This window comes from Nelumbo lutea, chromosome 1 (assembly GCF_056320005.1).
Source record: "Nelumbo lutea isolate HS-2025 chromosome 1, American lotus-T2T, whole genome shotgun sequence".
Lineage (NCBI taxonomy): Eukaryota > Viridiplantae > Streptophyta > Magnoliopsida > Proteales > Nelumbonaceae > Nelumbo > Nelumbo lutea.
This window is the reverse complement of record NC_142684.1, coordinates 97,026,663-97,047,367: the sequence shown is the minus strand read 5'-3', so window position 1 is coordinate 97,047,367 and position 20,705 is coordinate 97,026,663. Positions and strand designations below refer to the sequence as shown.

The 20,705-nt window shown below is 37.6% G+C and overlaps 1 protein-coding gene across 2 annotated transcripts; it reads left to right on the top strand.

Annotated features, from left to right (window-relative positions):
- Nucleotides 1-381: 381 nt before the first annotated feature.
- On the top strand, nt 382-19,878 carry LOC148876298 (26S proteasome non-ATPase regulatory subunit 12 homolog A-like). Of its 2 annotated transcripts, none has more exons than XM_088966519.1 (13): nt 382-774; nt 892-913; nt 1,021-1,215; nt 2,147-2,254; nt 2,355-2,459; nt 2,592-2,648; nt 2,735-2,931; nt 9,150-9,249; nt 9,324-9,436; nt 9,561-9,714; nt 9,807-9,884; nt 18,062-18,288; nt 19,684-19,878. In XM_088966519.1, the coding sequence occupies exons 2-12, from the start codon at nt 911-913 to the stop codon at nt 18,278-18,280; spliced, it is 1,329 nt and encodes a 442-aa protein (XP_088822645.1). In that variant the 5' UTR covers nt 382-774; nt 892-910; the 3' UTR covers nt 18,281-18,288; nt 19,684-19,878. The 2 variants fall into 2 exon arrangements, with proteins under 2 accessions (XP_088822645.1, XP_088822644.1); XM_088966518.1 differs by lacking the exon at nt 19,684-19,878 and adding an exon at nt 19,324-19,667.
- Nucleotides 19,879-20,705: the final 827 nt, after the last annotated feature.

Sequence of the window (20,705 nt, the reverse complement as noted above, 5' to 3'; positions counted from 1 at the left end):
ATTCGTGTTGTTGATGAAAATATAAAATGAAAGTCATTTTAGTTCATTATTATATAGGGTAAAATATAAAAACCTCCTCTTACGTTTTGACAATCATAAAAAACTCTTCTCAAATTTCATTTTAACAAAAACATCCTCTATAGTTTTGAAATATCCTACTATTTATTGTGACGGCCAAAAATATTGGCATTTTGAATTATGTTGAAGCATGCCTTAACACAATTTTGTAACTTCAAAAATAATGTTTGGTAATGAATTGAGACAATAATGAAAGAGGTAACAGGGGAGGTTTTTGTTAAAATGAAACCTCCCCTCAGGTTTTCATGATTGTGAGAAGCCTCCATGAGGTTTTTATATTTTACCCATAATGCAATTCGATTCGGTTCCCATATTTTTTCTGTTTGAATCCGAAAAAAATGCGATGGATAACATATTATTCGAATTCGAATATAAACGAATAACATTTGGATTTATTCATTTAACTATATCCTATATCCTATTCGATTCCATCCGTTTGATTGTCTAATCCACTAATTCGACGATTTGGATCAATAACCGGATTCTGTATCAACGATCGAACGTACGAATAGAACCTTAAATATAATAGTACGGAAGTCCCTAAACTATATAAAGTTCTTCTCCCCAAATTTCTCTGGAAAAAGTTGGGGAATTCTTGCCGGAGGGGTTATTGCTATTCCCGTTCGACCTCCCTCTCTTCTGGTGGAGCTTAGAATCACTCCTTCGAGTTCAGAGCTCCAAATCTCGCTTTCCCCGGTTTCGTATTCTTATCCCTCCCTTTAGGGCTTTTAAATATTCCGAATTCGTCTCATTTTTTCGCTCATAGTTTTTTTTTTCTTTTTTTTTTTCCTTTTTCTTTCGCTGGCATTGCAGGTCTGAATTGACTGAAGCAATGGTGAGTTTCAATTTAGTTCTTTTTTTGCTTCAACAGATTTTGAGTTGCATTATTTTTCCCGGTTCAGTTTGATTGCAACATTTTTTGTGTTGTGGTTTTCTTTGCAGGAAGGAGGAGGTAACCTAGATGCCTCTATAGAGTCTCTGTTGAATGTGGAGAAGCAGATGAGACTTGCTGGGGATGTTGCTGGAACAAAGAAAGCTGTTGTCGACATCCTGGAACTTTGCTTTCAGGCTCGAGCATGGAAGACGCTCAACGACCAGATCGTTCTTCTGTCAAAGCGTAGAGGTCAGCTTAAACAGGTAAAGGAAACTTGAAAAACAGAACTGCATTATGAGATTTTGTAGCTTCTTATGGACGAAGAGACGACGGATAGGTCACAAATTCTTTAACTGTTTTTGCAATTTGAAACTTTGAACCTAACGTCCTTGCCCAAAATTTGACCCATCCTTGAGAAAATTTATGCGCCTGAGTTTAACTCTTTTTATGAATATTATCTGTCTATCTGCAAACTTTAGCATTTTGTCCTTACTGGGTAGAGGAAAAAAGTAACAACTTTGCGACATAAGGAAGATAGTTTGGAATCACAATGACGATACAAAACGGTCAAATTAACAACAGTTTGAATTTTGAAAGGGAGTGGAAAGGTCTCCTTACCTTACATTCTTCAGAGAGGAGAGAGTTAGTAATGCAGGCTGAGTGGTCTTCATTGGTTGTTGTTGTCTCCTTGTTTAACATGATGTTCAGATGCCATGCTAGGATATTGCTATTATCAACTTGTTGAAAGTTGAAAATTGAACCGTATTCAAAGGTTATGTTGAAAAAATCTCTCCAAAATATCAATGTCTTGAATTATACGCGATCAATGATATTTATCCTTGATTGTTCTTTCTTGAGGAGGTTTGGCTAGCATGGTTATTCCAATCTTTGATGCTTAATGATATGCTACAATATATCTTGCCAACTTTTTTATGTTTAGAAATCTTATGTTAGCCATAGTGCTAGGGTCTTGCTTGGTGACAGAAATTGTAAAACATTAGGATAAGAAGCATGAGAATTGAGAACGTGGATTTGTTTTAGGTCGATATCTGGTTCACCTCTCCCAAAACCCTGGGTGGGTAATGCCCCACCCTTTAACATTATATGAAGTGCTATTGTCACAGGAGATCCTTGTTTAGACATGGTTGGTATAATTGGTTTGCTTCAATCATTCACACTATTGTTTTCACACAGGCAGTAACTGCAATGGTCCAGCAGGCAATGCAATATATCGTTGAGACTCCTGATATTAAAACTCGTGTAGAACTCATCAAAACACTAAACAGTGTATCTGCTGGGAAGGTGAACAAATAAAGCTAGAATTTCCTTACTTTGTCTTATCCTTTTTGTGATCCCTCTTTGTTTTTAAGATATATAATTAGTTGTCTGTACTGTTCTCTAGATATATGTAGAAATAGAGAGGGCACGATTGATCAAGAAGCTTGCAAAAATTAAGGAAGAACAAGGACTTATTGCTGAAGCTGCTGATTTGATGCAAGAAATTGCTGTAAGTGTTGTTTGGTACTCCAGGTGGTGTTTGGTGTTTTCTGCTCATTTGAATACATGAATAGACAAGAACTCGATCCATATAGAGCAGCTTGTATTCTCAATCCCCTTACACTTTTAATTTGCATTACAGGTGGAAACATTTGGAGCAATGGCAAAAACAGAGAAGATAGCATTTATCCTTGAGCAAGTACACTAAAAATCATTATGAGAATTTGTTAATATTTTTTGGGCATACCTTGCAAACTGGCTTGCTGAAACTCAAACATTTTCCAGGTCCGTTTATGCTTAGACCGTCAGGATTATGTTCGTGCACAGATCCTCTCAAGGAAGATTAGTCCACGTGTTTTTGATGCAGATATTTCAAAAGAAAAGAAGAAACCCAGGGAAGGTGATAGTGTTGTTGAAGAGGCTCCTGCTGATATACCTTCACTATTGGAATTGAAAAGGATCTACTACCAATTAATGATACGGTAGTTTGATATTTGCATAACTCTTCCGTTCACCTTTTGTTTGTTTTTATTATTTATTTTTTGCAATATAACCTACACAGTTGAAAATTTACCATCAGTTATTCGATTGTTGTGGTTGCCATTCTGATTTGGTCTTCCATTTTCTAAGGTCCCATAGATTCTAAATCCCCTTCCCAATTATCTTAATGGGGATGGTTTTCAAGCTAGACTTGGTTTTGAAGAGTTGAATTAAGCCCCTAACTTTAATGCAATTTCATTCATAGAGGGCCTCTTTATAGAATATAGCTGAGAGAGAAAAGTTATCTTCTATGTTCTGATCAGAAAAAGGTAACATTTTATGTTTATTATATTGGGTATATATTTTGTTCCATGTTGTACTCTTTGGGAGAGAATAGTTGAGCAAAGTGTATGGCATGAAACAAGTATATCAGAGAACCAATTTGGGTTTATGCCAAGGAGATCAACCATGGAAGATGTCTTTATTTTGAGAAGATTGATAGAAAAGTTTGGAGAGAGATCTCCATATGGTGTTTTTTTATCTAGAGAAATCATATGACAAAGTTCTTAGAGAGATAATATGGTGGGTCTGTGAAAAGAAAGGGGTTCAAAATAGCTATATAGACCTAATTAATGATATGTATGATGGTGCGACAACCAATGTTAGAACACATGTGGGAAAGACATCAGATTTTACAAGTAAGTGGGGTTTTCATTAAAGTTCAGCAATTAGTACTTATTTTTTTCCATTGGTCATGGATAAATTGACTAAACATATTCAAGAGGAGGTTCCATGGTGCACGTTGTTTGCTGATGACATTGTTTTAATTGATGAAACTAACAAAGGATTAAATGCAAAATTAAGCTTATGGGCAAATGCCTTAGACACAACAGACACTAAATGATTAGAATAGGACATATGGCATGTAAGTTTAATAACATTGGGAGTGCAAATTGGGTACACTGATTCCTGAACTTATATTCCCTTTCTTTGAAAAAATTTCAAGTCGTTTCTTCTTTTCATGTTTCTAGGGATTCTTGGGATCTAGGCCTAAGGAGAGGTTTGAGGGGCTCAGAAGTCGGTTTGCTAGATGATCTTTTCTCTCTTCTAAGCTCAGTTTTTTTGGACTAGTTTTGTCCTGATAGTAGAATTTGGACTTAATCTTCTTCAGGTTGCTTTTCATGTTCTTCCTTTTTAAATGCTTTGGTGCTTCTTTCTAACCCGGTTACCTCCTTTCCTGTTAAAGAAGTCTGGTGTGCTCTGGTACCTCCAAAGGTAAGGGCTTTTTGTTGGGAAGTGGTTCTCCAAAAAATTAATACCTTGGAAATGCTTTAAAGAAAAAGACCAAATTGGTGCTTGTCCCCACACGTTTATAGTCTTTGCTTGAGGAATAGTGAAACGGTGAATCACCTATTATTTTCTTGTCCTTTTAGTACTCTTATATGGGATTGATTCTCCTCTCTCTTTGGCTACAGGTGGACTCCCCCTCAAGTGTAGTGGAATTTTTTTGACCCTAGCTTTTTTTGACAACCTAAAAGAAGGGAAGGGTGATGTGGAAAACAACAAGGGCAGCTATCTCATGGGTAGTGTGAGAAGAGAGAAACAATTAGATTTTCCAAGGGAAAGAAAAATTAGTGCCTAAACTCATAGAAGGGATCACCGTCAAGACAATACATTGGTTGAAAACTCTTGACCTGTTCAAGGATGTTTCTGTAGATGACTTGATTAGAGGCTGGAGTATTATAGCAAGCTCCTCTTCTTCATCACCTACCATACAAGTGGTTTGGTCCCCTCCGGTGTAGTATAATGTAAAGCTAAACTTTGATGGCAGCTCTGTGGGAACCCTGGACCTTCTGGAATAGGGGGTGTGTTTAGAGATGAGACAGGAAAAATCTTGGCTATGTATTCTGGTCCAATAGGTCTGAGGGACTCGCTTAGAGCTGAAGTGTTAGCCCTCCTCCAAGGGCTCAGATTGGCTAAGCAATTGGGCTTTCAACAGCTAGAAGTGGAAGGGGACTCGGAATTAGTAGTAAGTTGGATGCAATCAATCAGTTTGGAACTTGGTCCGTTAGACAACCTGTAAGGGAGTTGTTGAGCCTTAAAATAGAGCTGGATGCTCAAGTTGTTTGGACTAGGAGGTCAGCAAATGCTTTAGCTGACAATCTAGCAAAGCAAGGGGTGAATCGGGAGTTTTTGTTTTGGGCAGTTTTGTAGTTTGAATTATGTTCAGGGGTCACCTTACACTTTAGTAGGTGATAATTGTATTTCTGGTTTTTTTTTTAGTTAATGAAAGTTATCATTTCCTATAAAAAAAAGTAGTACAAGGCAACCTTGAATCTCACGCATAAAAGTAATCCACATGCTCCATGTTTTGGATGCTATATTTATGAATATATTATTCATGCATTGATTGAAGTGTGATTCTCATCATAAAGCCGAATTTCTTTTTACCAGCATGAGAAATTATTTTATTAGATTTAAAGAAAGCTGTAGCAGTACAACATGATGACAGGGATGTCATCCCCAGGAGCTTATCAAGTTACAGTTACAAAGAAATCCAAAAAGGCTAATTAGTTCCCAGCATCACAATATACATCAGGTTACAATTTAGCCCATAACAAGCCATCTCTAATAGCTCCTTGCTTTGCCAATACATCTTCCATTCCATTTACAGACCTTATCCACCAGAAAGTGGAATTGAATCTCTTTGCCAAGGTGTCAATCTCCCAAAAAGCATGTCTGTATTTTCATGGAGTTGATCTGATATTCTTGGACCAAGATATGACTAAGAATTTCCTTCCACTTCCAATTCCCTTGCTCCAAATTGTACAGCAAGCCTTAATCCATGTAAGAGAGCCATTACATCAGTTTGTACTGAATCTCCATAGCCAATTGGTCCTGAAAATAATGCCACCACCACTCCATGGTTTCTAGGAACACTTCCTATCCCTGCCCTTCCTGAATTACCCAATGAACTACTATCAAAGTGAAGCTTTCAGTTTGTTAGAAGATGGAGGTTTCCAAACCATTCTCACACTTTCTGCAGGTGTAATGTTTGTGCCACTTCAGTCCAGGATCTTATTATGTCATTTGTTGAGAATTCTCGAAAGAGATCCAAAGTTTTTACCCAATGTGCTGTTTGTATTGTTACAGCTTCAAACAGTTCCTCATTTGATTTTCTCTTCTCATTAAAGATTCTTTGATTTCTTTCTTCCCATAAGTCCAAATCAGCACTGCTCTTGATGTCCTCCACATAAGTCTTCCTCTCTTTTTCTGTTGCCTTAAGAAACTGAAATTAATAGACCTATTGCATCCTGTGGAGGATCCCATTTGCAACCAAAGAGAGAACAAATGTATTTCCATAACAAGTAAATGAGGAAGGGTCTCACCACTTTTCTTGCAAAGGATACACACATGAGGAGAAAGGCATTTATTTGGCCTTCTTTTTTGTAGCAAGTCCCAAGTATTGATCTTCCCAAGGAGATTTTCCCAACACAAAGCATGTATTTTAAGAGGGATAGGTTTACACTAAATTCTTTAACCAAGAAAATTTCCCCCAAAGGCTCTGACAAGACCAAAAGGTTAAAGGAAGCACAAGAGAAAAAGCCATCAGGTGAAGGGAACCAAATTCTTCCATTTGGAGAGTTAGAGTCCAAGAACACATTTTCCAACTTTGATAGTAAGAGGACAAGGGAATCAAGCTCAGAATCTCTTAGACCTCTCCTAAACCTAATATCCCAATTTATACCAAGTTGCGATGGTAAACCAAATTTTGAAATGGGTTCAACCTTGTAATTGGATAAAGAAAAAAGGGAAATTGTTGTTTAAGTGGTAGATCCCCAACCCAAAGATCTTCCCAAAATAGGACCCTCTCCCCATTGCCCACATCAAACCAAGTGAAACTGAGAAAGGTTGGTAATATCTCTATTATTGCTTTCCAGGGGATCTTGAAGAACTATGAGTTGCCAAAGTTGCATCCCAGCCATTTTTCTGCTGTATCTTGAATGCTTCCAATGACCTTGTGCCACAATCTATCTCTTTTTAAAGGAAATCTCTAGAGCCATTTTCCTAATAGAGCTGTATTTCTCTTTGTTAGATTCCCAATTCCAAGTTTTCCCAATTCTTTAGGTTTGCATACATGCTCCCATTTTATAAGATGATCTCTTCTTTCACTCCCCGGTTCCCACAATAAATCTCTCATAATTTTCCAAGTTCTTTGCAATCCTGACCGGTATTCTAAAAGTGGAAAGGAAGTAGGCAAGGTGGCTAAGGTGGATCTAATTAGAGTAATTCTTCCTCCCATAGAAATGTAACTCCTCTTCCAAAGAGCTAACTGTTTTGTGAACCTTTCTATTACTGGTTTCCCAAAGCTTTGACATAGGGTTACCCCCAATGGCATACCAAGATACTCTAGAGGCAAACTCCTAATCTCACAACCTAGTATTTTTGCCACCTCCTGAATATCTTGTTCTCCCATATTATTCCTACCACACAACTCTTCCCCAATAAACTTTCAACATTGATACCCTTTGGAATCCTTTAACTATATTTTTTAAGTTCCTCACACTAGATTCACTGCAATCCAATTCTTATTTTTCTTTGTGTTCTTGTGATTTGTCTAAATATTTAGGGTTTTTAATACCCATTCAGGTTTTGTTTTACATTGAGAGATTCCTAATAGTCTTCTAGGATTGGTAAGAATGCAATTAGTTTTTATAAGTTACTAGCACATTATAATCCTTGTTCTTATGGTGGTTGATTCATTTATATATTCTACATATCAATGTTTTAAAAGGCATGGAAGGTATGCGCTTGGAGGCACACCTCCAAGCGAGACACTCCAAAATGCCCTAGGTGCCCCAAACACCCTAAGGTGTATGCCAAAGGCATTGATACCTCTGAGGTGTACATCTCAATACGCCTTTTTCATGAGGCATGCTAGAGGTGTACGCCTCATGTGCCTCACACACACCTCATACAAAAAGACAGAAAAAAAAGAAAAAAAAAGAAAAAAAAAGGAAGAGAAAGGAATGGAATGGAAAGGAAAGGAAAGGGAAGGGAAGGAAAAAGAAAGTAGGAGAAGAAAGAAAATAAAAGAAAGAAGAGAAAACGGAAGGGAAAGGAAGGAAAGAAAAGGGGAAAGAAAAAATAAAGGAAAAAGAGATCCTCCTTCCTTTTCTTCCTCCCCCCCTCCTCCTTCCTCCTTATCCCCCTCCTATTAAGGAGGCTTACACCTCCTTGTGTTTGGGAGGCTTACACCTCTTACATGCTGGACTATGCCTCACGCCTCCAGGTAGTGGAACACCACACCCATAGTTCTATATTTCTAATTCTAGTTTGTGCTTTTGTTTTTTTAGGAACCAAGCCTCACATCTCTAGGCTTACTCCCACATATTGGAGAGCCTAGCATCCCATATAACATTAGGGGTGATCATGGGTTAGGCTCAGACCAGCCTGGCATGGGAAACTGGGTTTTCAATAGGTATGAATAGTCTCAACCAGTTTAAAATGTCTAATGTAGCAGGAGGTATTTAATCCTAGAGTTTAATGACCACTAATAATTTTAGGAACATATCTCCAGAAATGTCTTAACTTCATGCTTCAACCTCTCCCTGGGTATGATTTTCCTCCCCTGAAAAGTTTATCATGTTATCATTCTCCAGCAGTTTGCTTATTTATTACTAGTTATGAGATGAAAATGCCTTTCTTTATCAGATTAAGAATCCTTATTACTGTTTGAGAAAACGACCTTGAAGAACTGAACTGTTTTAAAGTTGTTTCCTCATCAGTGCCTCTATGTCTAGATGAATATTGTTATTGGTGCAATGGTAAAACATGAGGTTGACTGTGTGATTTAGGTATACATCAGTTCACCCCTCCCAAGACTGAACATTGGATAATAACCCTTTAAGCAAACATGAGCAGGATAATCCAGACTGCTAAAACCTATCCCCCTTATAACATGGAGGCCATGGTCCTTGATATTCTATCTGAATGTGTTCACCATGGAAGAAAAGGCTCTAGCATCCTTAATGAAATCCCCAATGTAAATACCTGAAGGCCGAAGTTAAACATAATAAATTTTTATGTTCAAGCCAAGCATTATAATTTTGATTGTGCAATAAGAATTGTTGTACCTATTGATCCAAACTTATATTTGGAGTTGCAAGATGGTAACAGCTGCTTGAATGTTTTTTTGTTCTTTTTTGCCCTTTTGCAGGTATCACTCTCATCACAATGCTTACCTTGAGATTTGTCGTAGCTACAAGGCTATATATGAGATCCCATCTGCGAAAGAAGATCCAGCACAGTGGATACCAGTGAGGACTTTTCCTAAATACATGCCTTTTGAGTGCCTTCTACAGTGTTCCCTGACAATATTCCTTGTTTGCAGGTCCTAAGGAAAATTTGCTGGTACTTAGTGTTGTCTCCACATGATCCAATGCAGACAAGCCTTCTTAATTCCACTTTGGAAGATAAGAATCTATCTGAAATTCCAAAATTTAGGTATATCTTGTGTGATCTTGGTGCTTCTTTTAAAGCCTTCCCTGCCTTGTTTCATAAAATCATTCAGTTTTGTGTCATCTATGGTCTTTCTTATGCCTGACTGCTGTCCTGCTTACCATCTCAGGATGCTCTTGAAACATCTGGTCACAATGGAGGTGATCCAGTGGACAACCCTATGGGAGACATATAGGGTAGAGTTTGAGAACGAGAAGAATATGCTTGGAGGCTCTTTGGGTGACAAAGCAGCAGAAGATCTTAAACAAAGGATTATTGAGCATGTAATTGTTTCTTGCATGTCAAAGTTGCATTATCTAATGTTTTCCCCTTAAAATTTTAGATCTTCAACTATTTGGGTAATGTGTACTTTCAGAACATATTGGTCGTATCAAAGTATTACTCTAGGATCATGTTGAAGAGACTTGCAGAGCTATTATGCCTCTCTATCCAGGTTTGCTATTGATATACTTTCTTCTTGTAAACATTTTTCTTTCATTTATGTTGTGATAAAAATTAACAAGTGTTATACAATCTCCCCTGATACTTCTCTTATGAGACCATTGTGAGCATTATACTTCTTGATAGTTTATGCATCTGCCACTTCTTGGAGTTCATTGTTATTCTACCTGGGGTGTTGTAACTACAGTGGTTGTAGGTAGTGGTGCAACCGAATTGAGCTCTAATCAATTCCTTAAAGCTCAAGTTTGATTAGGCTTGATTCAAGTTCAATTCTAATTGAGTTTGAATCTCAAGGCAAGGTTGGTTGGTTATTCAAGCTCGAGCTCAACCAATAAAAAGTTAGGCTCATGTAAAATATATTTTTATATTTATATATAATACAAGAATGTACTATATATTATAAAAATATATTCATTTTCGAGCTTTCCAGCCAAACTTGAGCTCATCAAATATTTAATCAAACCGAGCTTGAATCGGGAATTACAGTTCGAGTTCACAACTCGAACTTGAACCTAGTATTGTTTTAGTCGAGTCAAACCAAGACATGCCAAAGTTCGGCTCGGCTCGGCTTAATTACTCCCATAGCTACAGGAAGTGTGTATATGGTGAGGTGGTTCTTTTATATTTAAAATTTATATTGTTTTTGGTGTTCACATCTCTCTTTTATGGGATTAAGGGCATGATTGGTCCTCTGCCATCATGAAGTGCTACTGCAAATTCTGTTCTAAGATTTTTATGCAATATGTAAGTAGCATACCTTTTTTTAACTTTTCAGAAAAGTGCTACTAGTAGTTCTTTCCAAGATGTCTCTTAAAAATCGATTGCATATTGTAATTAGATTAAGTATCTGATTAATGGATATATATTTTTATTGTCCCCATAATTTGTTCTTATGTTGTAGACTTGAAAAGGCTCTCTATATCTGTCTTTTGATCTGGCCCAAGTTTGTACAAGGATGAATCAGTGATTTAAAAGGCGCGTTTGAGGCAATTGCTTATGCCACCTACGTGAAGTGTGGAATCAGCTTCATGAATTCCATTCTTACATGTTATTACCAAAAACTAGAATATAGAAGAAAAACAACCTTTTGAAAATAAAAGAATGTTTAAAAAGTTGCAGAAAATCAAAAGGAAGTAGCAGAAATCAAGTTCCAAGAAGAGAGAAGAAGAAGGTGGTGGCAACTTGAGTCCAAAGAGAGATTTTCGAACATAACCTTCTCTCTAACACCCCTAATTCCATTTCATAAGTTAAACTTCAATAATTTACAGAGAGGCCCCTAGTTGGGCAGAAAATTAAAAAACATAACATAAGAACGAATAAAGCTTAGATTAAGGCCCATTACAGCAAAGAGCATAAAGATAAAAAAGGATAAACAGCCTATGGGCCATTCGGCCCATCTTCTCTACACTCCCCCTCAAGTTGACCATAGATGTCAATCATGCCAAGCTTGCCAGTATCATGCTGAAATTTAGCCTTGGGAATACCCTTGGTGAGGAAATCAGTTAACTGTCCTTCAGAAATGATGAAAGGTAGACACACCTCTCCAGAAGCCACTCTTTCTCAAATGAAGTGTTTGTCAACTTCAATATGTTTAGTTCTGTCATGTTGCACTGGATTGTGAACAATGTTGCTGGTAGCCTGATTATCATAGTATAACATCATTTGCTTATCATGCTCAGTACCCAATTCCTCCATCAAGGATCTAAGCCATAGTAGTTTAGAAACTCCATGAGCCATGGCTCTGTATTCAACTTGCTGAAGATCGGGCAACAACTGATTGTTTCTTGCTTCTCCAAGAGACAATATTACCTACCACCAAGCTATAGTACCCAGAGGTAGATCTTTTGTCATCAATGTTTCCAGCCCAATCAGCATTTGTGTAGGCTTCCAGTTTCATTTGGCCATGCTTAGCAAATAGAATTCCCTTTCCAGGGGAACCCTTCAAATAACAAAGAATCTGCTCTGCTGCTACCATGCGAGTATCCCTAGGAGCATGCATGAACTGGCTAATGCAACTGACAGCATATGCAATGTCTGGCCGAGTCATGCATAGATAAAGAAGTTTTCCAAGTAGCCTCTGGAAGACTCCCTTATCTTTCAACAATATTCCATCTGGAGCAGAGAGTTTATGACTCATACCAATAGGAGTAGCAACTGGTCTAGCATCAATATTCCTTGTTTCAGAGAGCAAATCAAGCACATACTTTCTCTGAGAGATAATGATCCCATCTTTGGATCTAGCAACTTCTATGCCAAGAAAGTATCTCAATTCTCCCAGATCTTTGATCTTAAACTCTGTATGAAGGAAAGATTTGAGATCATTAATCTTTGATGCGTCATTACCAATCACAACAATATCATCTACATACACAATCAGGTAAACGACCAAGGATCCTCTCCTCTTCACAAAGAGGGTATGATCAAATTGTTTGTACATAGCCAAAGCTAACAAGGGCAACCTAAACCTTTCGAACCATGTCCTAGGGGACTGTTTAAGTCCATAAAGAGATTTCTTCAGCCTGGAGACATTCCCTTTCATATCTGTTCCATACATCATTGGAGGATGAAACATATAGACCTCCTCATGTAACTCTCCATTTAAAAATGCATTCTTTACATCTAGCTGATAAAGTGGCCAGTTTGAGTGTGCAGTCAGAGATAGCAGAACTCTCATAAAAGTCATCTTGGCAACAAGAGCAAAGGTCTCTAGATAATCAATCCCATATGTTTGTATATAACCTTTTACAACCAGCCTAGCCTTGTACCTTTCAATGGCGCCATCAACATGATATTTGATGGTAAAAACCCACTTACAACCTATTGGATCCTTCCCTTTAGGTAAATCAACCACGTCCCAAGTGTCATTCTTGTGCAGGGCATCAATTTTTGTTCTCATAGCATCTCTTCGTTTTGGAATAGTAAGAGCTTCTGACACAGACTTGGGATTGTACACACTTTTTTTTGCCTCATATATGGTTTTTATGGATACATTTTAATGGTTCTTACCCTAAATGAGCTTAATTTTAGGAAAATAAGAGTTTGGAACAGTTTTGGGGTGATAGAGCATGAAAACATGGCCATATCTTATCAAGGAAGCACTTCGGCCTGAGTAGAAAAAAAGACACAGCCGTATGCTATTTGGAGGGCTCCACTGGGCGACTAAATTAGCAGAGTTTGAGTAAGAGTAGGACTCTAAAGCTACAAGAAAGAGTATAAAAGCGAAGGGAAGGAAGAAAATGGGGCTCTCGATTTCTTTTGACAAGAACCAAAGGGGAAGCGTTGGGAGAAGGACTACTAGGCTTTCGAAGGAGAATTGGAGAGAAGATCGGGACTTCAATGCAAGGAATTTTAGGTTGTCTTCTTTAATTCAAGGATTTCGCAAATCCATGTTCAACTAGGTTTTTCTTTTGTGTAGTTTTCATTCTTTCTTCAATGAAGATTATGATTGATTTTATTTCAGTTATGTAATTACTCTTTTAATTTAATTCGATTGATGATTATTTAGTTATTGGGATTCCTTGATTAGGGTTTTTAATGTTAAGAGTAATTTCGGCCAATTTGCTTTTATTTCATGAGATTACTTAGATTACTTGAGAAAGGGTTTAGGTAATTGGACTAATTGATCAAGGGAACGAATTGAATGTACCTTAGAGATAATTTACATGATTCGTTTGGCATTCATTCAGCAGGAGCTGATGTCATTCGATTTTCTTGTCATTAATGCATCTACATTAATTAAACCCTTGATAGAGATATAGGGGTTATTACATGATAGATAGATGGGCATGTGCTCGAAAGAGGCTGTTCATGACAATAAGGAAATCGCCAACCCATAACTGAAATTCACATCAGTTGGATATTTTAATAAGATAGTTACGGAATTGAATTTGAGATTAATTGAGCTTTCGTGAGTGCTTTCTCTATTTAGTTAGGGTGATTCAATTTGAGAGCAATTAGGATAGTTAGTTAATTAGGAATTAATTAATTAATTTTCAGATTATCAGATAACATAAGGTAGATTAAGTACTAGTAGTTGTTGGATTAATCCTCACGGGAATGATACTTAAATTACTCATTAGTATATTACTTGAGCAACTAGTTCACTTGCTAGTGTAGTTTTAAGCGCATCAATTAGAAGCAACAGAAGAAAGGTAACCAAAATATGAAAGAGAGAGCAAACTATAAGAAAGGTGTTTGGAAATGCAACGTGTACTACACTTCATTTTTCCTTTCCTAATATCAATAGGGATATCAAGGTCTAGAAAGGATGACTCCAAAGGGGTTGTATTAGTATTTGTTGTCTCTTCTGTGACTAGAAGTGTAGGAGGCTCATGTGCTGTAGGGGAAACAATCTGTTCACTTTTGTTCTCTGTTGTTGGTACAACCTAGGATTAAAAAGAGGACGAGGAGGTAAAGGATGAGGGTAGGAACACTGGAATGAGAATGAAATGACTGATCCTCCCTTGACTCATTTGAAGGAGAAAGATTCTCAACAGAAGACTCAATTGAGACAGGAAGGGGGAGAGCAAACAATTGTGACAAATTCTCCCCTTTTGGACAATGCCTCTCCTGAGAAGAATCATAAAAGGAAGAGAGCTCATCAAAGGTGACATCCATTGAGACATACCGAGTGTCAGTCTTCGGATCAAAATAACAATAACCCTTTTGTGTGGGGGAATAACTAAGGAAGATACACTTGTGGGCTTTTGGTTCAATTTATGTCTCTGGACACTTGGGATATGTACATAACAAGTGCAACCAAAGACACGGAGAGGAATAGGAAAAAGATCCTTGCCCGAATGAAGAAGACTGAAGGGAGACTTAAACCCCAAAACTCTGGATGGCATACGGTTGATTAGGTAGGTTGCAGTGAGAATGGCATCACCCCAAAATTTTGTAGGGACATGTAAGGTTACACAACAGTTTAATGACTTCAACAATATGCCAATTTTTTCTTGCAACTTCAACAATATGCCGATTTTTTCTTTCATCAACTCTATTTTGCTCTGGGGTCCTAACACAAGAGCTTTGGTGAATAACCCCCAAATCAGTGAGATAGTAGGTCAAGTTTTTCTCAAAATATTCTTTTGCATTGTTGGATCTGAAAATTTTAATTTTGGTATCAAATTGGGTTAGAACAAATTCATGGAATTGCCTCACAAGTTTGGGAACTTCATCATGGGATTTCATCAAAAATATCCAAGTGAACCGAGAAAAGTCATCGGTGAACAAGATAAAATATTTGTAGCCACCCATGGAAGGTAAGTGGTAAGGCCCCCACACATCAGAGTGCACAATATGAAATGGAGAAGATCTTTTATTACTCAAAGGATAACTGCTTCTACGATGTTTTGACAATTCACACAACTCACAATGAAGACTGGACAAACTAATTCCCTTAAACAGTTTTGGGAATAAATGACTTGATGCAGAAAAAGAAAAAACGAAAATGACATAACATGACTCGACTGATGGACTCTGTAGATGTAGACCCAAAAGCAGCTTTTCCAAGTTGTCCATGGCTCTGTCTAGGAGTGTCCAATAGATATATTCCATTTGCCTCATGACCACTCCCAATCACTTTCTGAGACTCTAGATCCTGAAAAACACAATAGGAAGGAAAGAAGGTTACACAACAGTTTAATGACTTAGTTAGGCTATTTACAGATAACAAATTTGTATTTAGCTTGGGTACATGAAGAGCATAAGGAAGTACCCAAGGAATCTGTAGCCTTGATGGTTCCCTTGTCGGAGATAAGGGCAAGAGAGCCATTGGTTAAGGTGATTTTGTCACGGCTAGGAAGTAAATCATAAGAAACAAACAAAGTGGAAAGGCTGGTCATATGATCAAAAGCACTAGAATCAATAATCCAAGGGATCCTACGATTACCTGAAATAGTTGCATGATTGGCAAAAGCCCGTGTACCTGAATGAGCAAGTGTAGAAGATGTTGAATTTCCTGGAGGGTTGGAAGAAGAGGCCACACCCTCTAGGTGACTGATCATCCTTCCAAACTTTTCATACTCTGCCTTTGTAGCTGCTAACTGCTCACTAGCAGTCATCTCTTCCTCACTAGCAGTCATCTCTTCTTTTGAAACCGAAGAGGAAGAAGCTCGGGATGCAATTTCCAACACTTGTCTGTAGTGTGTTTTGGCTTCTTATAGTACTCGCAAATAATTTCTTTCTTGCATGAGCTACTTGGAGTCCCTACAACTCCCATGGGTTTCACTCCCATATTAGCAAAGTGATCATTTAGACCAGCCACTTGAACTTGGACAAGTCTCTTGCTTTCTTTACTACTTACCAAGGCATAGGCTTGAGACAGTGAAACACTATCCTTGGATAAAATATTTTGCTTTGTGATGTCATACTCTGGATTCAGCCCTGTCAAAAACTCAAACACCCTGTTTCTCTCAACAAATTTCCTATAGGTCTCAGCATCATTAGTGGTGTCCCAGGCTACAACTTCTATCAAATCAATTTCTTGCCATAAAGACTTCAGTATTGAGAAATAAACAGCTAAAGGTTTCTCCCCCTATCTCAAATTCTTCACATCACTCTTCAGCTTGTAAGCCCTGGCCACATTTAATTTCTGGGAATGGGTTTTAGCAACACTATCCCAAATTTCCTTTGCTGAATTCATCCACAAATAGTGTGACTAATCTACGGTTGCATTGAGTTCATAAGCCATCTAATAACAGTATAATTTTCTTGCATCCATTTTTCATATGATGGATCATCTTCCGAATGAGCCTTTTTGCTCCCGGAGATAAAACCCCATTTGCCTCTACTGCATATATGAATTTTTATTGATTGTGACCAAACCAGATAATTATTTCCATCTAACTTGACTGTGGTCATAGCCAGTAGAGAGTCTACAGAGGCTCCCAGAACCTGTCCGGATTCAACAACATGCTTGTTTTCAACTTTTGAAGGGTTCATCTTCTTAAAGTACTTTGAAAATAACTTCTATCAATTTCGAATAACAACAAATGAAGATAGAACAAAAACTGTGTCGTGAGCCAATCTCTATGCAGCCATACCAGCTACCTGCGTCACACTCGGAATGACATCCTAATTGGTTCATATACTCAAATATTAGTCCATCTTGGCCTAACTCCTTTCCTTATACAGCATTGCATGACATCCTAATTGGTGCACTTGCTAGTTTTGAATTGGCATAAGAAACCATCTTACTTGGCTTAGCTAACCTTATTTTATTGAGGCAGTGAGCAAGCCATTTTGCCCCACATTTTCTCTCTCTGATATCATCCAATAACATATAGTAAATTGTCTTCAATAGCATGAGAGAGTACCTTTTATTTTCATCAGTAACATATCAAAGAGGCTGACAGAAGGGTCTTCACCACTGTTTCCTATGAGTCCACATCTCCAACAGGACCAGTAATGGCCAAAAAGACACTACCATCCAAGGTTCAAAATATTGATACAGGGTGATACGCCCTAATGCCAGTATCTGTAATGTTTTCTTTCTTTTATTTTATTTTATTTTTCAAATCTGGTTCAGATGGGCCGGTTTAAGGCCGGTCTACTCCCTGAACCACTCACTGACCCGAAACACCCCCTGTAGGGGTGTATCAGGAAGGTCCCAAAACGATACGTATCTGCTGATATGGCCCAATACATAATGATATTTTGAATCTTGCTACCATCTCCTTTATAGAATAACCCTCCAATACCAGCTAGTTCCAGATTTAGGGTGGGGCTTTTATCAATTTTACCAACTTCAATGTCAATCCTCATCTTTGCTACACTGATTTATGAACATGTGTTTGTTTCATGATTCCCAAATCTGTTCCATAAGGAGTGAAAAGTATTATAGGGATTCCTATAAAATGTTCTCTTATATTATATTTTCCAATCATAGCATATTCCTAAATGCACCTTCTCAAGATAGTTGAAGAGTGTACATGGTGGCCAATAGGTGGTTGTATTGGCCAGTCCCCCTTTTACTTTTTGGACACCTTGTATCTTCTTTTCATTTAACTACAACATTATTTCATTAAAAAAAAGAACCAAGAAAGGAAGGAATATGGATTTGGTACTATAACCTGTTATAACATATTAGTGATTGCATTAGTGAGCATTAGTAATTAAGAGTTCCATAACAGCTTGGTTCATCTTAGAATCTCTTCAACTGCATGTCAGGAAGCTGAGAAGCACCTATCAGATATGGTTGTCTCCAAGTCTCTGGTTGCAAAGATTGATAGGCCAATGGGAACAGTCTGCTTCCAAACAGCAAAGGACAGCAATGACATTCTCAATTCATGGGCAATGAACTTGGAGAAGCTGCTTGATCTTGTTGAGAAGAGTTGCCACCAAATCCACAAGGAAACCATGGTTCACAAAGCTGCTCTGAAAGTCTAAATTCAGAAGTATGAGTCTTTCTCTCTCCATGTGTATGTTTGTGTTTATTTATATGCCATGCATAGAAAAAATATTTGTACTCGTCAAAATTTTTATCCAGGGATGATTAGTTTACATGTTCCTCATTTGTTACAGCAACTCCTATCTGAAAACCTTGACACATGGCATAAAGATCAACTTTAATATATAACATTATTTATACTATGAGATATAAGAATTAAGATCTATTATTAGTATGGCACAAGTTGCAACAAAATTTGGGTAATGGTCTGCTGCTCAACAGGATAAAATGGGTGTGGTTGATTTTTGAGGGTTTATCATTGAATATCTGGATCTATATTCTTATCCTCCTATGCGTCAAGTTTCACATATCATAAGATAAACCTTTCACCAGAAACAAGGTTGAATTTTATGTTCAATTAAATCTTTTATAAGGAATATTGACTTATTAATAAGAAGTCCTGTATCCTTAGAAATACTCTCTCCAGAATATCCAATGTTTTCAATGTTTATAAAATCAATAATGGAATCTTGATTTGGCGCTCCAGGAGATTTGCAGTTTGAGCCCTTTACTGCAAACACAGTTGCTCCGTAATTCATAGTATTGGTTGTGATAGAGTTTTGCATCACGTTGTAAGCTGATTTTGTTTGGTAACTTCGGTTAATCTCCATGGTATGACCCATCAGATGGTGGATCCTGGTCTCTAAATACAAACTGTTGTACAGATCATTTAGCTCTAGACCCAGGTGTTTGCTCATTAAATAAGCAGCGGCCATATATGCTAAGGTCGCTCAAAATTTAAAATTTTTACTTGAAAGTAGCCTAAACTACATGCAAATATTAGCGAAGAGCGTAGAGAGGTTGGGAACTTTGGTTTGGTTTTATTACCGAAGTAGATATGAATAATTAAATGCTAATACTACTTTTTTTATCAGTTTGTACTGAATAATAATCACTCAACTTCATACTGGGTTATATTGGATTATCTACCACAGAATATTAACTGGGACATAACATCAGTTTCAAATTTTCTGCCTTGTAGGTTGCTTCTGATGCTACTTCATATTTTGCCAGACCACTTGTATTGACTAGTGTTGTAACCATGTCTTTTGTTATGGTGCGAGAACAGTGGTTAGGCAACCATAAAGTAGGTCATGCCTCCAGACCATGAATTGGGTTGTCTTGTCTGATGTTGTATGCCCATATCATTAACTAAAAACACCGGGTCCAAAGCTGTTTTTTTGGCCTACGGGCTTTTCCTTCAAAAGAAAAGCTTTTATTTTTTTTATTTTTTTATATATCAGTAGAAGGATCGAGTATCTTGGCTGTGTTTATCATTGTTTGCCTTCTCGTTACAGTTAAAGGTTGATTTCTTCCATGTTTCAATTGTGATGAGCTGCAGATGGTTCTGGCCAATTTTCAATAATTCGCTGGCTGTCGTATGTAACTTCGTTGGTGATACCAGATTTGATGAACTGAATGGGGATTGTGCTTATTTTATGTTTCCGACTTTCCGTTTCTTCGGAGCAATGGGTACCTGAAATGCATACTGATCATGTTACGTTTTTATCAGAAATCATCTTACATTCTTGTTTCATTTGACATTTGCATATTTGAGTCTTACTACATCTCCCTGCCGCATAGAGGCTTTCATAAACCTCCTTTGAGAAAAGGTTCAAAGTATCGATCGGCTGATACATGTTGTGCCAATGGCTTCCTGATACGTTCCTCCAAGGGTTGTATTGGGTCAGACATTGGTTCAGAGGGTAGTCCGGCCTTAAACTGACCCTTCTGAACTGGTTTAACTGGTTTTGGAAAATAAATAAATAAAACCTAAAAAAAAATACTAATACTGTCGATACTTTGAACCTTGCCTTTGAGATTTGCTGCATGGGAGCTTTCAAGCTTTCAAAACTTCCTTTGAGGTTTGAGATAAGGTGTGAAGTATCTATTGGCCATTGGATTTTTGATATTATGGGCACACCACTCATTGGCGCAGTATTATTAGCCTGTATTGCGCAGGTCATTCGGTAACTCTTCTACTATTTTCAGGGTCTGTTTGGTTCGTTGGGATATAGGTCTAGAATTAGAATTGGAATGGTCAGCTATTCTGGTTCCAGCCGTTTGGTCGGGCGGAATGAGATTTTAATTCCCATTCCTGGCAGTATCTGACGCTGACTCTCCTTCAGAGTTGTGCATAGACCTGTTCATGGATGAAGCATTGGGTTCAGGCATCAGATTGGGTCCATGGAAAAAGTCAAGCCTGAGTCTGGCCCATAAACAGGTATAGGTGTGCATATCTTATGGAATCCAATTTCAATTCTTTTCTGACTAAATGGGTATGCCAATATGTGATTCCAATTCCAACTATGAACCAAGGGGGTGTTGATTCCAAACCTAATGGAATCTAAGGTTTTAAAAACT

Excerpts from the sequence above, each read along its gene's own strand:
- LOC148876298 (XM_088966519.1), top strand. Across the intron at positions 1,216-2,146 it reads GTAGAGGTCAGCTTAAACAG|GCAGTAACTGCAATGGTCCA; the intron begins GTAAAGGAAACT and ends GTTTTCACACAG. Across the intron at positions 9,715-9,806 it reads AACAAAGGATTATTGAGCAT|AACATATTGGTCGTATCAAA; the intron begins GTAATTGTTTCT and ends GTGTACTTTCAG.